This window comes from Etheostoma spectabile, chromosome 2 (assembly GCF_008692095.1).
Source record: "Etheostoma spectabile isolate EspeVRDwgs_2016 chromosome 2, UIUC_Espe_1.0, whole genome shotgun sequence".
Lineage (NCBI taxonomy): Eukaryota > Metazoa > Chordata > Actinopteri > Perciformes > Percidae > Etheostoma > Etheostoma spectabile.
Window position 1 is genome coordinate 7120970 of NC_045734.1, and position 24480 is coordinate 7145449.

The window sequence follows — 24480 nt, forward strand, 5'->3', positions numbered from 1 at the left end:
CAATTCTAAATGAAATTTAAGACCTACCTTACGATAGAAATTCAAAGTGGAAATATACAGTAATCTTTACAAGTAAACACAAAATTAACAGTATGGCAAAATGACAATAATTGGTTGAGTTTAAGAACATTGACTTAATGTGTGTAATGCGAAAGCATAACACAAAAATGTATAATGTATAAAAATGTAATTGCTCTCCTAAATTATATTATTACAATATTTTCAGAATATTTGGGTCCCATGAACAAATGCTTATAACATCAAGTGAATATTTAAAAAAAAAAACTGTTCCTTTTGAACAAAAAAATAAATAAATGCCAATTCCAGCTGCTTTTAAAATGCAAAGACTTTTACATGATTTGTGTGTGTGTGTGTGTGTGTGTGTGTTGTGTAACAGACACAGGGAGAGAGAGAGACTCAGAGGATGGGTTGCAGTTTGTGGAGGACTCATCATGGACAGAGAGACAGCATGTGTGTTAGAGTGTTTTGCGGTGGGAGTATGTATGTATGTATGTTGTATGATGTATGTATGTATGTATGTATGGTGTGTGTGTGGTGTGTGTGTGTGTGTGTGTGGGGTGTGTGGTGTGTGTGTGTGTGTGTGTGTGTGGTGTGTGTGGTGTGTGTGTGGTGTGTGTGTGTGTTTCATGTCTCCATGTGACCAATTTTTTTCAAGTTCTGATGTCTACTCCTGAGCTTTTGTGAATATACTTGGAAAACAATTCGTATGCTATAATAAACAAAACAGTGACTTGGCACTTGAGAAAGCCTTCCCAAAAGAGTGTCCTTACCAATTTATAACGATACGCGCACATGCAAGTCCAGTTGTTTGCTTTGGTTTTCTGGTTCAGTGTCTCAAACATAATTACAAACGCACCGTATTTTTGGACTTCTGTGATGAGGTCTTTTTTGATATATGGCGCCAACCAAAATTTAGCCACGTATCTTGTCTTGTCTTTTCCACAGGTAAATGACTGTACAAGCCCCGAATCTGGAAACATTGCTTGGAACACTTCTTCAGTCCCGTCATTTGACCTGTATGAATTGTGGCTTGTCACGATCCTCAGCACCAAAATCACCTCTGCTCGGAGTGTTGGCGTAGAGCCACAAATGGCTCGTAGGTCAGCTGGCATTGTTGGCTGTGGATTTCCCATCGTAACATCTAGCGTTGTAGCGTTGACATTATTGCTAGTGGTGGAGAAGAAACTAGCAATGGCTGGTTGCTGGCGTGCCTTTACGTAGTCTCTGTGTTTTTTGCTTTGTAGGTGTGATTCCACCGCTCTGATCCCCATTGTCCCAAGTTTGAAAATCTTCCAACACATAACGCAGTTTGCTTCATAAGCATTTGTCACTGAACTTGCATTTCCCATGTTTCTAGACGGCTATTAACAATTGCTGCATTACTTGTATGCTGCGAAATAACAAATCCCTCAAAATTACAAATCTCACTGACTACGGCCACGCTAACACCCGCCCACGAAGCAGCTTGATTAGTTGGAGTTAGGCATTTGACCTGGAGTGGTTAAGGTTAGGATAGCCGATTGGTCAGAGGATAGGACCTGTATAAATGGGGTTATGTTACTGCGACAACGCAGCGCAAAGCCTACCGGGAAAAAAATATTCGACAACAGATTGCCTGCATTTTCGCCGTGACATGACACAAACATATTTAAGACCTATCCAATCTGAATTTAAGATAATTTAATACATTTTAAGGCCTTATTTTTAGGAAACGTGATGTAAGACTTTTTAAGGACCCGCGGCCACCCTGAATAAGTGTGGCTGTTGTGGCTCGATGGGTCGAGCAAACTTTGCACTCGCCACTTCATCATTTTTCTGATCACGGATATGCATGTCTCTTTCAATTAATCCCACATGGCTGGTTATGTTAGGTAGCTCACTGCAATGAAAAACAGCTAGTTTTACTAGTGCAGATGGCTCGAGCTGAGATGGTTTACTCATACTTTACAGCACACAAAACTGAGCTGGCGCCTTAACCTCCATTCCTTGTATACAGTTGGAACAATCGAGAAGGATACTTTCTGTTTTTATGTAGGGACCAGCATTGTATATTTTGGAGTGTAGACACCAAGTATAACAGCATGCTAAATAGAAATGATGAGTGTACTATACAGGGTCAGTCAGAAGCTAACGCCTACATGTCTCCTTCCTAATAATACTCCAGGGGCTAGGCACAGGATACTAACACCCTCTGAGTGGTGGGTGAATCAGTCCTACCATGCTCTTAAACCCTATATATCTGACATCAGCTTTCAGACAGTGCCCTGTTATTGTTAAAAGGAAGCTGACAGTGACAGAACATAGCCAACATAGGTGCAGCCATTAACCTAGATGCTTGACTTAGAAATAGGCAACAGTTTTAGAGTGAAGGTGTTTATACATACAGCAGATCTACTGTAAATAGCTTATATGAAATGGAAAACTATAAGGAAGAATATAACAGAGTGGTGCCGTTTTAGTCAACACACAAGCCAGTCCATGAACATTTCCACATTGTGCAACAGCTCAGGTTCAAGGGAGCTGTGCCATGTCTAACCACTCATTGCTGACAGAGGAAAAGGAGAAGTAGAAAACTTAGACAATAGGAAGAGTAGAGCAAACAACCCATAAAGATGGGGAGAGGGCATGGAGCAGTGTGAGAGCATGACGTATGGTAGCATGTCAAAAGGAAGGAAGATTCAGGTAGGTACAAGTAGGTAGAGTATAATTGATCACTGATTTAGGAAGCAAAAACAGGCCCCAGACGGGAGAAACAAAACAAATAGGAAATAAAATTATTATGAAACAAATAGCATCCCGCAGCCCAAACATTGCTTAAGCATGCTGAGAAAGCATGAAAGCGTTTCAAATATGCTCAAGCCATATCAGGATGTTGAAGGCCAAACATGACTTTGAAAAACAACGAGCCATTTTTGGAAAAACGTACCTCATAAATACAAGAGTTTAGTATAGTCAATACCTGAAGTGGCCTGTATTTTAGCTACTAATGTAAATCTTCTAATTCCAAAAATGTTAATTTGTAGTGTGTTTTGAGTGTTAGTACCTGAGCCTAGATTTGGTGAGCTCTGGACCCTCTTCATGGGAGAGAGAATGAGTGACAAGGCCACACTTTTGCGAGAGCATCCTCCGCTATCTGAGAAGTCACAGCCAGGCAGGTGATCACAGAGGCCGAAGCAGCAGCACACACACACATGCACATGCATATACACAAATACACACACACCAAGGCTTCCAGGCAGAAACATAACACAAATAAGCATGGGGCCAAGTACATGCATTTAAAGAACCTGATGTTTACAGAATGAGCCCAGGATGTGAAGCTGGTGTACAGCCCAATTTCAAAATGTAATTGTAAAGTACAATTTTGAAGACCTTGTATTGCATTAGTTTATACTACACAGATAATGTTGAGAAAAGCAGCACTTCTGTAACAAATGCTTAGATCAGTTCTTTACAATTTAAGCCGTTAGAATACAGGCAAAAAAATCAAGAGGAGTCAAGCTACCACTGGCAACCCCAAAAGAGCGCTGGTGTCTGACGAAGGCTTAAAGAGGGATTATTTGTCATTGGTTCTCCAGCTGCAATACGCACTTTAGCTCGGGATGCCTGCTAATTTTAGTAGAACGCTTTGGGAATGTATTGAGGGAGGAATACGTCACGGTGGTTAAAAGCAACAGGCTTACTATACTTATTGACGCTTTTAGTCACAATAAACCAGGCCCAAAGTGGACAATCACTAAAGTGGTGAAGCACGGTCAGGGTTAAAATTATAGACTTATGCTTGTGGTAGAGCAAAACTAGCACACATAGCAGCTTCTAGAAATATCTTTGTGGTTGGAAATGTGGAAATATATTGATTTTTTATTGTAAGGGTGTACAATATTTATATGTTCAGTTACTTTGTGATAGAGGAAATATAAGACTGCAAAAATGAAAACATAATCAGGTTTGCCAAACAGAAATAATGGCCATGGACTTGATGGATGATTCCCCAACAATGGCATACAGTGTATGATTTGAATACCTGTATTCATATTGAAGAGAACGTCTTACTGGTCCACTGCAGGGGGACACACTTTCCTGTAAAACAAAACAAAACAAAAGTATTTCAGACAAAGAAATGTCTTCTAGACCAGTTGATTGAGCCTCTGAAACAGAGCAAAGGGATTTGCATTTACAAACTGATTTTCCTGAGACTGCTAAAATAAATAATTGAGTTATTGCAACTAAAGGAGCCAACCTCGCCCCATTTTTCTGTGTAAACTAAACTTCTTTGGGTCAAATCTCAAATATAAGCATTTATTTTGGAAATATGCCAGTTTCCTACTGCCCACTCAGTCATTAGGTTCACTTTAATTCAATTCACACTACTTAAAGAGCCAAAATCTCTGTGAAGGGAGAGTCTGGAGATATTAAGGAGGTTTAGGAGTAGGAATGCTGAGTGCTGACATACTGTAATTGACTGCGCGTCAGCTCGATTTGAACTCCTTTCACACATCAAATTTTTCTAATCTTGAGAAAAAATGGGCTGAAGGCTTCAAGACTAAAAGACATGAAAAGATATGCAAGACATGAAAAGTGACATAGGGATAAAATGCACTTCTGAATTTCAAAGCACCTGAATCTCTGATTTATGCACTGATTACTATAAAGTCAACTGAAATGGCAATTCAGTCTGAATATCAAGCTAAGATGGGACAGACCTGTGATTGACTGTCAATATGAGGGGTTGCTGAAGTGTGCTGGAGCCAACCTCAATAGGTAAGGAGGGTTAAAAGATTGATAGATGGATACTGTGGTATGGATATAAACAGATACTGATCCAGATGATTAGGAATGCTTTAGAAAGATTATGAGACTATTTCTGAATAATTGCTTTAACAACAAGACAAAGAATATTGAATGGACATCTCAAACGTAAAATGTATGTCTTGTTTTATACACAAGTGTTTTCAAGGTGAACAGAAATGTATTTCAACGGTTTGTGATTTGATGCAGCTAAAAAAGATCTCTCACTCATACACTTTCAACTTTCTTTGACTTCCGTTACTATGCAGCACTGTATAAAAAAAGGTAAACGTTTAAATGAAATCAACATATACTGCCTGTCATGTTCAAAAAGATGTTAAAGCCAAGGCCTAAACCCATGGAATCCAAATGTGGGAACATAAATTCTCCCAGCTAACTTACTTCATGACCTGAATGAATGCTCTACAGCACATAGATGAAACATAAATAATGTATACAATAAATTATGCAATTTCTACTTAACTGTACCCATAAGGGATGATGCCTGATTCTTGCTATATGGAGGCCTTTTCTTGGAACTGTTCCAGTAGGGTTTATGATTGATATGAAGACATCAAAAGCAAAAGGCGCAACACAGACATCGCTGAGTAAAAGCATGCACGTGTGTCATCATGGAACTTAGTGTGTATGACAGATATTACAAGTGAAAGCCTACAGTGGCTGCAGTAGGGATCATACATGTCTGGTATGTAAGTTACTGTGGCACACACACGGCTAACTTTGCCTTACACAAATGTAGATATTGTTGGGAAGTTTTGGCATTGGGAAGTACAGCAGCTGTTGTTTAAAAGTTAGTGTAGATGGCTCCAGAACTCTTTAACACTTCTGAAACATTATGACTTGGATGATTTTAGTATCTTAATAACCTGAAAGGAGTTTGCACACCCAAATCAATGGGAATGCTCTTTTTAATTCTATTTATCTAGTTTCTCTGTTCAGCACATAGGAGTAATTGCACAGATGTCTTGTCTGGGCCTTTTTCAGTGTACCAAGTAGGTAACATGTACAAATATTGTGACACTACAGTACATAAATAAGTCTAGGTAAATAAAACATTTGTTTGTATACCCGTGAGTATGGATCTCCCCTAGACAAAAAAGCTGTGTAATGATAAGAGCACAAACTCTGGTTGTTGTTTGTGCTTGAACTCACGTTGCAACCCGTTCTCACTCCAAACTCATAAAATACGGACATTTGGACCGCATCTAAAGGGACGACAAAGGCCCTCTTCAGCGTGTTTGTGTAACTTACTGGGGAGAGCAGCAGCTACACGGGGTTTAGCGAGTAGTATGTGAGGGAGAATTTTGTCAGGGAAGCGCATGTCCATCCACGACCTTTTCCTAAACCCAACCGTCCCGTTCCCGCATGTTACAGATACTCAACCCCATCCACAAACTTAACATAACAGCGTAAAAAAGGGACGCCAATAGTCCCGACCAAGCGCACTTAGATAAGACTTTAAAGGAGACTTTTAATGTCATTAACAACAACAAAGGCACCTGACCAAGCGACCGTATTTTTTATGAGATGGGAGAATGTGTTGCATGTTAAATACTTTTTAGTATTTGTCCCACCTGCTTCAACACTGTGACAACTGTGGGCCTCAATGCACAAATAAAGTCCAATCATCACTTCTCTTGTCAATCTCACTTTACTGGGCTATCACTGACTGGGGCTTATTTTGGTAAAGGTATGTGACCATATTCTGACGTGAATGTGTAAACTGCCTTTGCGTTGGCTCTGGTGACGAGTGGCACTAGATAGATGGCATAACATTCACATGTATTTGAACATGCTGAAAATTATACAGGCATCCAGATATGAGAGCCTGTCCAGTCTTTTCTGAGATCACTTTCCCATTATAACAACTGACTAAGACTCATAGTAAATATTCTTATTATAACAATATGAAATAGAAATAAAAAGGAAAAACAAATAAAGAATGGTTAAGAGAATAATTTAAGGACTTTCTTAAAAAGAAAAAGAAAACAATGTCCTGTTAACCATTTAATATGGTCGTGAAACTTGAAAACAAACAAATCTAAGGCATGTATACAAAGAGTGTTGTTTGTTATGTTTTTATGTCAAAAACATAGATATAGGCTGATATATTATCTGATTTTCTTAAACTCCCAGATCAGTATCTGCCTCAAAAATCCAACATAAACGGGGATAATATATATAAACATAAAAAGGGCCGTAATGTTACGTCACTCTGTCTCCATGCTGACATAATACCTTGAGGGACAATGCCTTAGAAACATTGGTTCACATTGGTAGCAAACACTTACCTAGTTAGATTTTTTGTTTTGTTTTTTTAAAAGAGGTTGTGTGAATAGTAAGTGGAATTTAATTTGCTATCAATTATGATGTAGGCTTTCGTTTTGCCAAAGCAGTGACATGAGCAGCGTTTTTTAAAGAAAATGGTTCCTCAATACACAAAAGTGCCTTCAGGGAATATTTCTCGCAGGCAAAACAGAATATGATGAATTCAACCTGCGCAGTCTTTTTAACTAATTTTTACAAGAGCTATTTGGCAACAAGTGTAACTTGAAAGTACTGTATATCTGTACATCATCATCTTATATTAAGTTTTTAATAATCATCAAATTTACCCACCATGTGAGAGTTTCACATGTGAGAGTTTCCGCTGGTGGGGAGGAAATAATACAACTTGTGGGACTACATGAAGCCATGTACAGTGGGATATGTTTAGCCCCTAAAGACCTAACCCTCACCCTCATACAGTATCCTCATAAATCTCTCACTGAAACACACACACACACACACACACACACACACACACACACACACACACTAGGGTAAATCATGTGTCTGGCGTCGCAGGCAGTCGCCGTCCAAATGATGGTCAGATTATAAACAGGATCATGTTTCTTGGGGACAGATCAGCGGCGACACAGCAGCTGTGGCCATGGTGTAATGTTATGGCTGGACACTTGAAGAAAACCTGCCAGGCTCTACACCTCCTTCAACTCTCACTCTCTGCTCAGACCTTTTTAAGCTTTTAATCGCAAAATGCAAAGCACTCTTTAAAGCCCGTGATGGATCATTAGCAGCTCATGCATAGACGATATAGAGTATGATGGAGGGGCACCAAATGTTTCCATTTATTTTTGGGAGCGCTTCTCTAAAATAAAATGCTTAATGTTATACTTACAAGCTGTGGGAATAAATGTTGAAAGCCCAAGCACTTAACCTATCATTTCTTACAATGAATTAACTTAGACCTAGTCAATTCCCAGAACTTTTCTCTACAATGAGTTTTAGTATATCTTTACTAAATTAAATAAATGGATAGCAAACAAGAGGCCTGCATTTCCAAAGAGTTGGTATACATTCTTGTCCTAGTTTTCCTGGTATGTTAAGTTTCTTTCTAGTTATTTTGTTTTCTTACTTTGCCGTGGTTTATCCACCGACCGTAATTTAGGCATTGGTAGGCCGCTCTAGAGACGAGTGTGCATATAATTACTGAGTGTAATAGCTGTGGGACTGCAAATACCCAAGAGCTATACACAGAAAGAAGTGATGTCCAACACCACAAGCCCATCAAGTCTCGTTAGTCTGTTGAGTGACCTACTGGGACACATTCGGTTCATATCTGTGGCCTAAAAGGTTTTGAGCTTTGAAACTTTTTGAAACATAAGATACAGTGGTAACTATGGTAGGAAGATCGTCCTCCATTGTTTAAATTTTAGAAGACCATTACCACTGATTTGAGCTCATCACCAGAAACTGTTTCAATAATGGAATGGCCATTTTACTGCCCTCAACAACATTTCCACACTGAAAGAGTTTTAATATGGTTGATCTTGTTTGTTTGTTTACTTTTTGTAGACACAAATTCAATATTAAAGACAAAGGAAAAGTTGCATAAGTATACGGGAATATCAATGAGTAATCTGTCTCTGTGTGGGCTATTTCAACTAACTCATAAAATCCGTGTGTAGACAGCACTTAGCCTAGATGACAAAGCAGAACTTAATCAATGCCACTAGAGAACCAGGTAAAAGCATATCATGATATGACATGAACCACTATCTTTGGTCTTATTAACAAAAGAAGGGTCATTTGGCTAGGCCTTTATCCTAAAAGAAATGTCCTGAAAAAAACAAAACAATAACATTAAGAAAAATGTAACCCAGACAGTGTAATGGAAACACAAAAGGAAGGAAATAAAAACACAAACAATGTCCTCAAAGAGCACTGGCCAGGATGCCATGAGTCACTGCCTTGGCATAGACAAAACAAGTGTATAAAAACAAACATGTCACCGTCCTTCCATAAAAAGAATGCCATGTTTCCATTGAGTTCATTTAATTTCAGAATTACACTTTAACAGAGCTTTTAAAGATCCTTTTGTGTGTGTCTATGTGTGTGAGGATAGCAGGAGAGAGTGAACAATCATTGGAGATAAGCGGACTACGGCCTCAAGGGTCCTGACCCTGAAGTGGTCTCTCAGACCGAGACATACTTACAGGATGTCAACAGATTAAGCTCCTTAGCAAATCTATTTAAAGACCGGACCCAAAAGTCATCAGATAGACATTTTCTGTTCAGCTGTTCTATAAACCAACATTATCAGCTGTTGAAAGCTTAATAATACATGCAATGCCAGACGTTTTAATTAAACCCTAGGTGCAATATCAATGTGAAACATTCAATTTGATTAAATAAAAGAGAAAACAAATACCTCAAAGCAGCAGAATGTCCCGGGAGATCTAACATCAATCTCAGTTAAGACATAGCTTGCCTGAAACCCAACTGACAAAATGAATGACCCCTCCAAAAAAGGCAGAATTTAGAATGGCTTCATTCCTTAATTGACGAGTTGAAGCCAAATATTTTAGTGTTGCATTTTTTTGGTTAAGAGTGCAGGGTTGTGCTAAGAAAAAAAGGAAAAGGCTTGGGAATCAAAATAAGAGTCTAGCTATAAGTAACTGTGCTTTAAGTGAACACTGTATTTTACAGCCTCAAGTATTTCTAGTACTCAAGTATTTGTGTTCAACGTCAGCCAAACAAATAAAAGAAATTAACATTTTAAAAGTATATTATTCTGTGCATTAAACCCAGAAGAGTACAGAATACTTTAGTTGAGCCATTTAATTAGGATCAACAGTGACCTTTAAAGTAAATTACGTTCATATTTTTCTTTATTTCAAAGTTTGGATCAAGGGAATCTTCGAAGACTGACAGTCTTGATGAAAATAATGCTTTACTTAAGCCACTACAAGCAGAAGAAACTTGATACTTTTTGGAAACCCTGCAGTAGCCATAGAGCGTTACATCAGCTGCTGCAAATGAAGACAACTTGTCACTTGTTGTCTCCCATTCCCAAACCTCCTCTGGGACAAGTTAATAAACTAATATTGGCTCGACGGCCAACCAACCTACTGGAGCGTAGCTTTATGGCACAGTGGATCTATTCATCTCGACACATGAGGCTGTTCTGATTTTTCTCAAAGCTGTAGGAACTTCAGAAAGAGCGAAGGCTGATAATGCATACAAGCGAGGCACTGTAGGACCATTTCATCTGAATCTGTATTTTCATACAAGAAGGAAAATCTATTAAACCAAGATATTTTCTTGGTTTAGTTTTATCTACCTTGGCATAAAGGCCCAAAAAAGTCACACCAACTCCTACCCTGGTAAAGGTCAACAAGAAAACTACTTTCCACCATGATGGTCTCTTCATTCAATTAAAAAATTCTGTGACAAAAATGTGAGAATTGGAAATTCAGTTCTAATCCACGTCAAAGGTCAAACAACACAGAGCCATGTGTCAAAATCCTTGCTGAGGCTTCTTCTTAGTATCAGTGTTGAAATCCTTTAATGCACACATCAGAATGAGTATCCTGCTCATACAATGGCCACTTGTCAAAAAATGTTAAACAAGAACCTTCCCACCTTTTTAGATGATCGTTTTGGACATGTTTTGCGAAAGGTTATGAAATAAAAGTTACTTTCTTATGACTGAGTTGCTGCAGTATTGTTTCAACATGGAACTTTGTGACTCAACAGTTTAGGCCACGCTCTCCAGCCAGTCAGAAATACAGTGAGGAAGTATTTAGCCAAACCATGGTTTAAATCCAAACCAATACTATACACATGTATGTAATGCATTACTAAAATATGAAAAACACATCTTTTCTGACAGCTTAGTGAATAACTAATAGTTTAATCAAATAAGCCTTCTTGCAAAGTTTTTTTTCACACAAATGCAAAGCTACTTCCTGTTAGATGCGGACCATTTTATAGGGAATAATATATCAGCTCCCTGTTACTGTTCTACCACCACATTACTGACACTAGTTGAACAACAACCACATCCAACGGAGTCTCTGCTATGAGCCTTGTTTGTTCAACCTTGCCGTTCATTAGCAGACCCCCCTCTGGCTGTATGAATGGATAGGGGAGGTCAATACACTGACCCTGCATGCCCACTCACTGCCCATACTGCTGACAACAGAGGCCCGTGTGTTCTGCAGATTGCATCACAACCCCACTAACGAGCAGAGGCATCGGCCTGAGAGCACTAATGCAATTATGCAACACAAGCCCCGGTACTGTGAGTCGGGGCTATGGGGGAAGAAGAATGAATTGGATGTGACAATTCGTGGGTTTGTTATCTTACCATTTCTTTACAGAACTAAAGATGCAGTCACTGTATACAGCTCTAATGGTCAGAGAAAGGAAGAGAGAGATAGAAAAAAAAAAAAAGATATGATGGACAAGCACAGAAAAAAAAAGGCAAATAAAAAAAACAGAGACGCACACAGAAAAAGATAGAGATCCCAGAATGGATGAGTAATTACCAAATGGAATAAGTCTGAAGAAACAAATATGGAGTGAAAACAAAAAATCAGCCAATATTAGCATGTGGTATTATGTAAGCTGTGTGGCTAAAGTCGTCTGGGGACACAGCAACGCCAGTAAACAACACCTCTAGACCTGACACTGTTTTATCTCCTCCTCTGCAAGATGTGTACACTACCAGTACATGTAGAGTCTGCGATAAGACTAGTGATTACAACCCCATATAACCCCAGGCTACAAACTGAGACAATCATGACCAAATAATATATATCAAAGTTACAATGAAATGAGAGGATTTGCAAATGGAGGGACATGGTGTTAGATAGTGCTAAACGCCAAAGCAATTACGAAGATAAAGCTTGAGCTTTTCCTGACTAGACATTTTGACTTGGCGTTATGGCTTCAGCTTTTCACATGGTGTAGTGAAGGGACATCTTTTGGTCACCTTGGAATCCCAAACATTTTGAGTTTAAAATGTGATGTTTTTCCTGTAATGCTCTTAGGTGAAGATGAATTACACACTACATTTTACACTGCTCACAAATTAGTAAGCACAGGCTCCATCAAAGCAACAAATTAAATTATTTCCTAAAATGCTAGAGGGATTCTAGTGGGATCCATGGTAAGTAAATGCCACACATACCACCTAAAGTAACTGACTAAAGGATCAACAGTAAGGGTTCATACCTTTGAGAACTAATTGTCATGACAAATATTGATTTAACTGCCCTACAGTATAAGCCAGTCCAGCATAACTGAATACTTAAATTAAATGATAGTCCCTTTACAAGTCAGAATAATTTTAAGAATAGTCTTTTAGTTGTCAATTTGAATCCAATCTGGTACCAATTCATAAGGCCTAAGATGTTGACTGAATGTGGCACTGTCTGGCATTAATGTCTAATGTGTTGTAAGAGGCCTAATGGAGAAGAGATATTCAGGAGAATGCAGCACTTAGATTCTTCAAACACTGAGATGGTAAACACTACCAGAGAATAAGGAGGTAAACACTGCTTCATATTAAATCACTCTTGTGAGGAAATTAGTTCTAAAAAATGGCAGAATGCAGCTCAACAGAAAAAAGAATGGGTGGCTGAAGAACAATATAACCATCCTGTAAACAGATTTGATAGTTTAGAGAAAGAAAAAGCAGTAAAGTACATTGCGCATTTTGGTAAAGATTATGCGTGCTAATTTGTATAACATTTTCTAAAGCTAAAGCCGAAAACATTTTGAAAGTAATCTGTCATTTGACGCAAGGGGTACACTAAAGCTGAATAGCCATCAGCTGTGGCTAAGATTACATTCCCCAAACATAGTCTAGATTCCCCCAGGTACCAGTGTTAAGTGTCAACCATGAAGATAAGAGAAACTTGATTAGCAGGGATGCTATATTTACTATTTGGCAGGACCTTTTACCCTCTAAGGTGGTCTGGATCATTGTGAAAATCTGAGGAATCTTTATGTCCTCTGGTAGAAAGGCATGAGTAAATATTGTCATTTTACATTTTTTATTCCTACAATTCACCAGGTGGTTAAAGAAAATTGATAACTTCACCATCACAACTGGATACACAGGAAGTATCTCAGAGAGATGATAGTTTATATGTGTAAATTGAGTCATCATAGGTTTGACAGTAAGTTGTAACATCTCAGTCGCTATGCAGGAGACTCAAAATTTTGAGACTCTTTTGTTTGGCTTCTGTAAATCTTTTATTTCCATGATGGCCATTGAACAACACTTCATTTCAGACAGAAAAAGAAAGATGTCCGTTTACTAAGAGCATCACAAATTCACATGAGACTGTAAATCAAGAGCCTTATGTTTGCAGTTATTCTATCAAGGGAATTTTTAAATATCTTTGTCCACTAATACAACAGGTTTAAACAAATATCCAATATAAGGAAGGAATGAGAATAGGGAGGGCAAAACAGAGTGACAGTAACAAAGGAATTGAAAATGAAATAGTATTTTTGTACAGTTATGATAGCTCCCGGATTTGTAAGACACATACTGCCAAACATGCTGTACTTTATTCTAGATATATGAATAAATAATTAAATAAATACATTCAAAATATGTGTCGAACCTGATATGTTTTGATCTTACTGAAACAAAGTAACTACTTTCCAGACCCACATCGCAGGTTGTACAGATCAATAATCAATAAGAAATCAAGCCATCTCCGTCCCAAATAATGTAGCTTATGTCTAACCAAAAGGTTTTACAGGAGCAATGTGGAGTTCTGCAAACAAATAAGGCTATAGGAGGACTGGAATGAATCATTATTTGTGTATTAACAATGTCACATTTACCATGGAAAAATGAAGTGCCCTGTACCCATACAGGGAACAGACAAAATGCCTCCATGTATGTCAGGTCGGGCAGAAGGGGGAACCAAGCGGACCAGTACTACGAATAGAGGCTGGGAACCACCCCTTACTGTGTACCCAAGGGTCAAGGTGACATTCCACAACACCTCTGAGACTGGCCTAATGGAGGGATTGGAGCACGGCTTTTGTTGAGTGGGAAAGAAGAGACCAGGAAAAAGAGTGTAACAAGAGATGGAAGTATGTAAAAGGGGCCGAGGAAAGAAAATACAAATCTGGGGCCAAATAATGGGAAGGTAAGAGGTAAAGCGAAAGAGGACAGGAAGTTTTTGGAGATTGAATCCCAACTTTTCTCCACACTTGGTCTATCGAAACACAAAAATATAAGATTTAGTTCAACGTGTGAATTTCTGTTGTATATACATATTTTTACTTAAAAAAAAGTCAATTTTCAACATTTTCTAAATCTAGGGTTGATGTATACAACTTTTCTCTCCACAAAGCTGTAATCTAAGTTATTTGCTGATGCTATTTCTGAGGTGACAGCGGTACCAACCACCGTTTTATTTAACACCACTTCCCCTGTCCACTCTCACACAAAAAAAAAAAAACTACTCTCGGCCTATAATTGGTGGTTTTGGCAGAGCAGATAAAAAAAAAACAATTCCCTTTCAGTGTTTGGGTTGTAAAATATATTCAGACATCTTTAATTTGCAATCCATTTAAAGCATCAATGTGTTTTTGAATGTAGACATATCACAAAGGAGTAGACAGCAATATGTGATCTGTTTGTGTGTGTATTGAAACACAGTAAAATCTCTTTCAGGACTGAGGAAGGTAAATTAAACCTGTATATGTCAATCCATTATTTAAATCTTCAATCTACTTTCAAAAACTTGAATTTAATAAATAGAGTGTCTTGGCGTGAAAATGCACATGGGCACATTATTTACCGTTGGAATGCAACCTTTTCGTCTGAATATCTTTTGTGACATTTACCAAAAGCCCGACCTCTCAGCCAGCAGAGAGCAGGTGCAATAGTCCATCAAGCAGAGGAAATTCAACGCTTACCGTCATAAAACCAAAAGACTGGAGACTTGTTAAGAAGAGTCAGGTATAGGTGAGGCGTGAGCCCAAGTGCCTCCCACTTTCTCTTCTTATAATCAGAGTTGCTTTTTCGTCTTCTTCCCCGCGCTCAGCATGAGTCTCTCCTCCCAGTCAGGCTTTATTCCCAGAGCGTAGCCCGTTTAATGTCTGGGAAGCACAGAGACAACAGAACGAGGAGAAAGTTAGAGAGCCAAAGAGTGGGAGTGACGGGGAAAGAGAGTTCCCTGTTTGGGTGAAGCAGTGATCAGATACGGCTATTTTCAGCCTCAGGCATGCTCGCCTATGAGACTGGAAAGTTACCCCCAAGTGTGGGGTGGGGGCTAAGTGACAGCATTGACTATCTCTATTTTACCACATGCACACATGATTGCATGCATGCATACCACACAGTGTGCACACACACACACACACACACATGCACACAAAGGCACACTATATCTATTCACACTTTCACGTACTGTAAAAACTCCAACACCGCCAAGCACATTGTAATTGTATAGTTTAAAATGCATCAGGTAGGTACACCTCTGACTAGATATACATGGTTGAATGAACTAAGGTTAGGATGTCAGTAGGAGTGAGGAGACAGAAAGGGGCGTTAGAGAGCATTCACTCGCCCATCTCTCCTCCAGGGCTTCAATGTCACACAGCAGCCAATGTCGTCAGTGTGGGGCAAGTGTCAAGTGAAAGAGTCCACACGGAAACGGACAGGGGTGTCAAATTGTTCTCACATGAGCCTTTCTTTCATTTTCTTTTGCTGACAGTTTGATTGCCTGCGAGGGTTTGCTCAGAGATTTGCAAATGCACATGTGTAAACATGGAGAAGCAGACACACTGGCTCTTTCTATGTTTTATCAATAATAACCATGTGCAGTCAGTGTCTTATCAAGCTGTACATATACAGACTAATTATGTGTCCACTCACCTGTGTCATTAATAACCAAACTGCTGTGTAATCCATATGGGGATGTATATTTTGAAATGACCACACACACACACACACACACACACACACACACACAGGCTGAATATACACCGCAGAGAGGTCAACCAGAGGCACCTCCAGACCCCCCGCTATTCCCAGAATGATGATGTAACTACTGCTATTAGCATCTCATATTTAGAGCCTGGATACCTAAAACCAGCCAGACAGGCAGCTACTGTGCAATATGCTATTAGGATCACTTCCACCTACTCCCTACATATGACAATAAACAAAACAGGCACAAAAACCGTCAATTAACAGATTGCTGTGTAGTAGGGTTCAGGAAGAGTTCAGCACTCACTACAAAAGAAATGGTAATGTAGAGTCATGGGTGGCAAAGAATTGCTTATATCATTGCTGACTTATTTTTCTCTACAAAAACAGATATTCCAACTATGACTATTACAGTTAGTGATGTTGCCTCCTGTTAAGTTTTTCCGGCCTAATTTTAATTTACCTAGATTAAGCAGTCAGGTGACTTAACCTTACTTAGTCCAAAGCATTTCTTAGGATGGAATGCCAATAACTAAAAACACTTGTGTCAGTCTACATCTTCAATAAACTCATTATTGCAAGCATACAAAAACAATTTGTTAGTTTAGCTAGGTCAAGTGTTTTAAGCATATACCATTTACATCTACAAAAGTAAAATACTAAACTCATGAACACGCTCAGTCAAGTGTCAACGTGTTGCCAACCTTTAAATCAAACATGGACGGCCTTAGTTGAGATGCCCTGGAGCAACACTATCTATGTCCACTGTCATCATGCCACTGATGAAGTGGTAATGTAAAAATCCCAGCTTAACGTGTTTAGATAGCTCCAATTATAAGTAGCACTTCTGCAACTATGTCCGTCAAAACCCCCGAGCTTCAGGCCTCGGCACATTACAGTGACTGGTGTGACAGCAGACTTGATCAAACAGCAGCTGGCCCCCAGAAATTTCTGATCACGTGCCAAGGATTACGGAGGTATGGTAAAAAGGTGACAACTGACAGGTGCTAATGATGTAACCTCGGGGCCAGAACCAGGAAAGTACCAGGAGACCAATAAAGTGTTGGTTGCATTATCTATTTACTTCATACATTAATCTTTAACCCACATGAGACTTTACGAAAGATGACGGACAGGCTCCCCATCAACACCCGAACAACCATCACCAAACGTTTGATGGATGTGATTTTACAGTCGTGGATCACATGATCCCTTGCGCATCAAAAACCTAAAATGTGAGTTTGATAAGCATCTCCTATGAAGTTGTGCATGTGCAGGAATGATTTATAAAAACAACTGAAACCAACATGACACAGCAGTAGCTTAGGAATGATCTCAGTAAAGTAGCAGAGCAAACTATTTTTATAGCGACTGACACACACTCACACTCAAACACACCGACACTTTGACCTATGAGCCACTCTGGACTACAGTGGCCGTGTCGACATGGTCTCGCCCGTGCAGTTTCAACACCTAATTCATTATCAGCTTCTGCCATACCCATTAAGTAAGTGGCAGGATATAAAAAGCAGGAGAACTGTACACATACACATTAGTAAGTGTCACTTACTTGAAAACACTTAAACCTGGGAGCGGATCTAAAAATGATATTGCTCAATAGAGACAGTACCACCGTTTGGTTGCTTTGGAACGTCACATGAAGCAGAAGAATATGATCTACATGCTAATACAATGTTTAGATGTCAATTATGAATATGGAATGAATTTGTAATACATTTCAAACCATAAACTCAAAAGGTTTAAGCCTCTGTTGTCAACCAGGAGCATCTTATTTGGGACACAGTCATTGAGTTAGAAAATTCCCACAGATACTCTCCTAAAGCTCTGCAGCACAACACACAAAATGACACATTTGACTGAATCGCATTAAATAATTTAAGAATTCATACCTTTTTATTTGTTGTAGTCAACTCCTACTAGAAGATGCTTAAAGCTTTAATCAAGACCTTTCAGAATTGCCTTTGTTTGATCTATGACAGTAATTAGACATAGTTTTAAGCATGTTTCAATCCTTGACTGCTTAGAGTCTTTTTTTAAATTCAGCCTTTTTTATCTTGTGCTTTTGTTCTTACGACCCCTGAAAAGGATACATTAAAATCCACGGGCTGTCAATAGTGTTTACATGCCAGGCTAAATGAAAAAAACTGCCTTGTTAAGAACGACAGGTCAGCGTAAAGATTGTTTTGCATTACATATTAATTATACATTTTTGACTTTTAAGATATCAAACTAAATTCTATACTACCAAATGGCAATTTTTTTAAAAACAGCTGCACCATTTGCAAACATTTCATTATATAACTAACCCACTTTAGGAGATTTTGGTTGTCTAAAATGATTTCACTTTTAATTTCAACACACATTTTAAATGAGAGTGCACAAAAAATTATGTGCACTTTACTTATAATAATATACACTTCTTTCAGTCCATGTAATCCAGACTGCGTGGCACATGAGAGGCACAGATTTGTTCAATGAGAAATCTCAGGGAACAAGCATGCCCTGCAAGCGGCCCCTATTACCAGTGAGACTAAGAATTAGGCGAGCTTTTCGCACACCACTTGAGCCCCGACATGACATGCCTCTGAAGAAGGGCAGAGAGAGTGGAAGATGGATGAGAAGACACAAAAATAGAGGGCATCAAAACAAAGAAATAAACAGGCAAAGAAAAATGTAAAAGGATTGTGAGATAGAGCGAGATTATGAGAGAAATAAAGTGAACTAACCCCTTGTTAGATTCCATATTTTCAGGAGAAAATGAATCAGTCTCCTATTCCCTAATGGCCTGCCTAGATCCCCTTTCCTTCTCTCAGCTTCACAGCCTCTCTCCCTCTCACTCAAACATGCATGTGTACACACACACACACACACACACACACACACAGTTTCTCTCTCTCTAAACTCTAAACTGGCAGGTGTAACAGAGACATACTTTCTGGCTCATTGGCCATTAATCAAGTCAAAAAACTATGATCGCCCCATTAAGTGTGTATATATAAGCTTGAGGCTGTTTATTGGCGCAGCGGGCCCTCATGAGACTGATAGCAGACAACTGTTGCTCGTCATATTGCATCTGTGCCGCTTCCTCTCCCCTAAATACAAGTATGCAGTCATAAAAATACATAGACTACAACATCAAAGATACCGTCCAGTAAAGCCTTCACACTAATACTTACAACACACAGGCCAGGTAGGCCACACTGGGAGTGGTATGAGGTACCCAGAGTGATAGTGTTACACTGTGTGCATCTTGTTCACCCAGCATTCAAATTGGACTCACAGCTGCCATCCAACGCTATAGACTTTTTTTCTTTTCCTCATTACATCATCCCTTTATATCAGCTAGCAAGCAGCGCCAAAGAAACACAGGGGCTGACTATTCCTTACTGCTTTCTGTCAAATCAAGGATATGACATGGGCAACACCTAAGTCTTAAAATATGACATAAAATGCACTACCGCAGTACTATTCAGGACTATTCATCCAAGCTCTCTCGATAAGAGACAGACTGATAAACATTTAATGGTCGTTGAATGCAAATAGCAGATGTAATGGTGGGTTTGTTTTAATAAATAAGTAACTCCACAGGGTCCAATACAAAACTCAGAGTCCTGTGGTCTAACTGGTAAAGATACATCTGCATACCAGACCAAACTAAGGTCACTGTATAATAGTGTTTTCATTATTACACATCTAATTCTGTACTTAACTGGAGAACTGCAAGCAAACAATAGAGATTAACTTAAGCATTTGGGATGTAGGTTAAATATGGATATCTCAATTCATGCTTATTGCTATCAAGCAGCACATTTTTTATTATAGCCTACGTCTCTCGTGCTGACTGTCTTTAGGCTTTTATTTATGTTAAGCTATGTTTCTACAGCTTAAATGTTGTGGTTTGAGCATTTAACATCTCCCAGCCGCATCTGCCTTCAATGTACTGTAAACAGCAATCCACTGGAATGCACTTTGGTGCAAACCATAGACAGTAGAAAGCTTACCGCATGTGAGCTGGTGTATTTGTCTTAGTCTCGCCGATTACAATTACATGTGCATTGTTGCTTGTAACGCACGTACAGACATAGCCTGCTTAACTTATCAAAGCACAAAATACAGCTCTGGGTTGAATCCTCTGCAGCTGCTAAAAGCAGCGCGGAGGGAAACATAATAACGTAGTCCCTTGACAACAACACTGCTGATACGGTGTGTACCTACCTTAAAACGAGTCTCGCCTCACTCGACTAATTCCGCAACATATCGTCAGGTTATCAGCCTCTTCCATGTGTTAATGACTGGAGTATTTATCAGAGTACACACACACACAAACGCAGAGAGCTACAGCGGCTCGGAAGCTAGTGCGGTACGTGTCCGTGTGATGAAACTGTACACCTGCTTTCAACGCGTATGGATATTGCCGGTGTCGGTCAGCTAAGTACAGGCAACTCCCTCTCTCGGGGGTCACAGGCTCAGATAGCAATACGGTGAAGCTGCCCTGTCTGTCCCCTTTCTTCACGACACAAACGCCGAAAGGAAGAGGCGACGCCGCGGCACAAGTAGTTACCGCGGCATGTTTAACTAGCCACAAGCGCCAGTCGCACTCGCACCGCGGTCCCACACAACTCTACCGGGCTCTCCAGCGATCGCATCTATCCAAAAATGGACTGAACCTGCCTCCTTCTGTTTTTCACTTGTATTATTATTGAATGACACCGTAGCTTCGTGCGCAAAATGGCCTCTGTTATTTTCATTCAGCAACAGTCTACCGCGAGCTTCCCATTGGGTCGTCGTGTAGTCATAGCAACGACCGCGGTTCAATCAGTGCTCGCAGAGGACACACAGGAAGCCTGTCTGTGCAGGACACTGCTAACAGTAAAATGCCACTTTGCTTTTATTTTCTACTTGCATTAGAAAGTTGATGGAAGATACATGCTGTGTTAATGGCTAGAACATGATCATAATACAGTCAGGATTAGTAAATCATCCACTGACCCATGCTGGAAATAAAGCTAGCTGTTTCCCTGGCAGCATACCATGTTGTCATCAAACTGTTTGAAGGCATATGTTGAGCTATTTATAAATGACAAGTAAGTTATAGCTTGACGTCCGCTTGACGTAGGACTGTGTTTTCAGGATTGGATTACAAATTCTTTCAAGTAAATCTGCATATGGGCCAAACTGAGCACAGGCCTTGCACTTCTACAGTGTATGAAGATAATGAAAATGTAGGCTAACTGAGTAGAGATTATCTAGAACATACATAGGACAATTAAGAATATTTGGCCAATACAGCTACTATTACTCAAGTTTATTATTTTGTTTGTAGAAGGTACATTATTGATTGAGTTTGCAGATTTTTGCAGAGACACTTTCAAATTGTGAATTTTCATATGACTTAAGATAGGATTGAACATTGCATTAGCCTACAACTACAATGCTGTGAGGTGTTTTGGATAAATTAGTTTCTGTAGTACCAACCATTAGTCCTTATGGTGCGTGTACACAACAAACTTTTCAGTGCTAATAATGCAAGAGTTGACAGAGAGCTGACATCGGTTTGAGGCAGCAAAATCCTGCAATGATCGGAATGTGTTAAACTCTGATAGCTGTGAATATACCATCACTGGCAAGGTGTTGGTTTTTAACACCCATTTTAAATTAAAGATGACATTTTCGCTGTGAGGTCTTCAGCCCTTGCCGGGTAAACACCAGAAGTTGAATCATGGTTTAAAAGGTCCAATGACATGGTGCTTTTTGGATGCTTTATATAAACCTTAGTGGTCCCCTAAACTTTATCTGAAGTCTCTTTCCCAAAATTCAGCCTTGGTGCAGAATTACAGCCACTAGAGCCAGTCACACAAGGAGGAGAGGGGGGGTGCAAGGTGGAGTGTGGTTGTGTGGCCTTGACCAACTGCCACTTTGCTCATTTAAAGCCATGATGTCTCTCTCTCTCTCTAATGGGTGGGCCAAATTCTCTTGGCGGACAAAGCAGAGAAAGGGAAGGTAACCTTGCCCCCTATGACCTCATAAGGAGCGAGATTCCAGAACGGCCTATCTGAGCTTTCATTTTCTCAAAGGCAGAGCAGGGTATCCAGGGCTCGGTTTACACCTATCATCATTTCTAGCCACTGTGGGACCATAGGCATGCTGGGGGAACGCATATTAATGTTAAGAAAAAAACTCATAAAGTGACATTTTAATGCCATGGGACCTTTAAGTGTTGCCCTGTAACAATACTTTATTTGTTTCAACTCGGTCTTCATTGAGCAAAGCAACTGGACCGTGTCTTGATTTTTGATGGCTTAGCTGGGAAATTCTCCCTCTCTGTCACACACACACAAACATGCCAAGCTGTTAAATTATTTACAGACGAGATGGTAGCCCTTTATAGTCAATGCTGGGTATCCTGTGACCATGGTAGAAAACGTGGCCTTTTCACATTGAATTTATTGTTTTGCATATTTCAAATGAAATAGTATGAGTCATCTGTGTGTAGCAAAAACAACTACACAATCTATCTATCAATTTTGCAGTAATTAATATAAATGTGAAGTCTCAGTGCAACATCAGAGACATAGATCTGCAGCTTTGGAGTGAAAAATAGCAATAGCCCTATTGCTCATGAATTTTTAAAACTTTAAGTTCTTTTAATGGTCTAGTGAGTTGATAGGGAAGCATACACAGAGCAAAGATGTGACCCGTTCACTGTATGAAAATGTCACTTAAGGAATGCATCCATTCTTATGTAAATAAGTCTGACAAATACAATCCTTTTTGAGCTTACGCAATGGTGTCAATTCTTGTTCACCTATTCGTGTTCCTAATAGCTTTGCGATTATGCAAAGCTACCTCGTATCATCAACTAAACGGCAGCAAACAAGTTGCACTGCTTCATGTTAATCCTGATAACGAAACCACTTGCACGGAATTAAATTGACAAACAACCTTGTGTGCTGAAAAAAATATTTTATTTAGTGCTTTTAATCTGTAGATTACCTGGTTTTATGTGTGTATAAAAAGTCTTCACTCTAATTATGTTTCCAATTGATTTTCCTGTCAGTTGATTTAGTGCAGTGAATTTTGCTAACCGCGTTTTACTTTATTGCTGCAAGGTGATGGAACTTCTTAGTTTGACTTAATAACAAGTCCTTTTGGATATGAATAATTTAAGTTACATTGACGACAAATAACTAATCAACAATTTTTAAAGCTGCAGTGTTATTTTGTTGTCCACACATGCACAAAGAGCCCTTTCTTCTGTCAACATTAAAGGTGTACAAATTTAGACCGTTATTGATAGCTGACCTTTCTGAAGTGTCAGCGAGACCACATCTGTGTGTGTGTGTGTGTGTGTGTGTGTGTGTGTGTGTGTAAACGCATGCATGTGTTTAGTCTTTTACCACTAGCTCATAGGCAGCCCTTACTGAATCTTACTGTTATCAAGTAGGTGCCTTTTTATAGGTGGTATGTTATCCACAGGAATACTCTTGGCAATCCATTCTGACGGCTGACGGGGCCAGGGAGGATGATGACGATACATTGATACATGTCTGGCATGCAGTGGTCAGTTGCTTACAGGAGCAGGCATGCTAGGCTGGAGCTTAAGACGTTACACCGCATTACAGAACAAGACTAATGGCATGTCTACACGGGACGTGTTTTGTCATCCATCTCACACACGAAACAGATTTGCTTCTATTTTCATCAATACAGCTGTCTACATAGGCTGTGTAACAGCTTGCATTTCACAGCGCTATATGTGCACGTAACCAGAACCTCAAGCATAATTTTTACACTTTAAGTCTATTTTCTTCTGTTTTATGCACGTAACAACAGTAATTGTGTATTCGGCTGAGTGAGACAGCCATGCAAGCTTCTCTGGGAGGCTGTACTTAGGCAGCATGCTAACATGCTCACCTTGAAAATGTTAACATGCTGATAATAAGCAGGGTTAATGTTTACTACTGCACGTTCATGCCAGTTATGCTAACATTTGCTATATATCACATAACACAATGTAAATGTCAGAATTACGTTAATTTTGCATTTAGTATTTAGGAGACTCCTCAGAAAAGTGAAGAAACAAATGTACTGATTTGAACCCAAACAACAGCCTTTTTCTAAACTTAACTAAGCAGTTTTGTAGCCTACACCTAACCAAGTAATGTTTATGCCTAAACCAAACCAAACTGTGATTGTTCCACAATGTTCAAAACCGCAGCTGTTACATTTAGTTATGAGGACGGAATGGCTTCTGTGGGTCGCATTTCCTTCCACCACTAGGGGCGCTAATTTATTAAACTCCTATGGGTCGTATTAAAGGGTTGGATCAAACGACCTATGTGGTCATAGTTTGGATGACTTGTTGGTATTCAGTTGTT

At 39.4% G+C, this 24480-nt stretch overlaps 1 protein-coding gene across 17 annotated transcripts in view; it reads right to left on the reverse strand.

Annotated features, from left to right (window-relative positions):
• sorbs2a (sorbin and SH3 domain containing 2a) overlaps positions 1 to 24480 on the reverse strand; it is a 63620-nt gene that overhangs the window by 28547 nt on the left and 10593 nt on the right. For 7 of the 17 annotated variants that reach the window (XM_032501250.1, XM_032501231.1, XM_032501312.1 and 4 more), the window contains exons 1-4: positions 20318 to 20861; positions 15067 to 15249; positions 4046 to 4101; positions 3065 to 3154 (exon numbers count right to left, since the gene is read on the reverse strand). In XM_032501250.1, coding sequence (XP_032357141.1) covers positions 3065 to 3154; positions 4046 to 4055 — 100 coding nt within the window. In that variant the 5' untranslated portion in view covers positions 4056 to 4101; positions 15067 to 15249; positions 20318 to 20861. Of the gene's footprint in view, positions 1 to 3064; positions 3155 to 4045; positions 4102 to 15066; positions 15250 to 20317; positions 20862 to 24480 lie in introns of those variants that run through there. The other 10 variants (XM_032501306.1, XM_032501298.1, XM_032501283.1 and 7 more) reach the window with 6 other exon arrangements.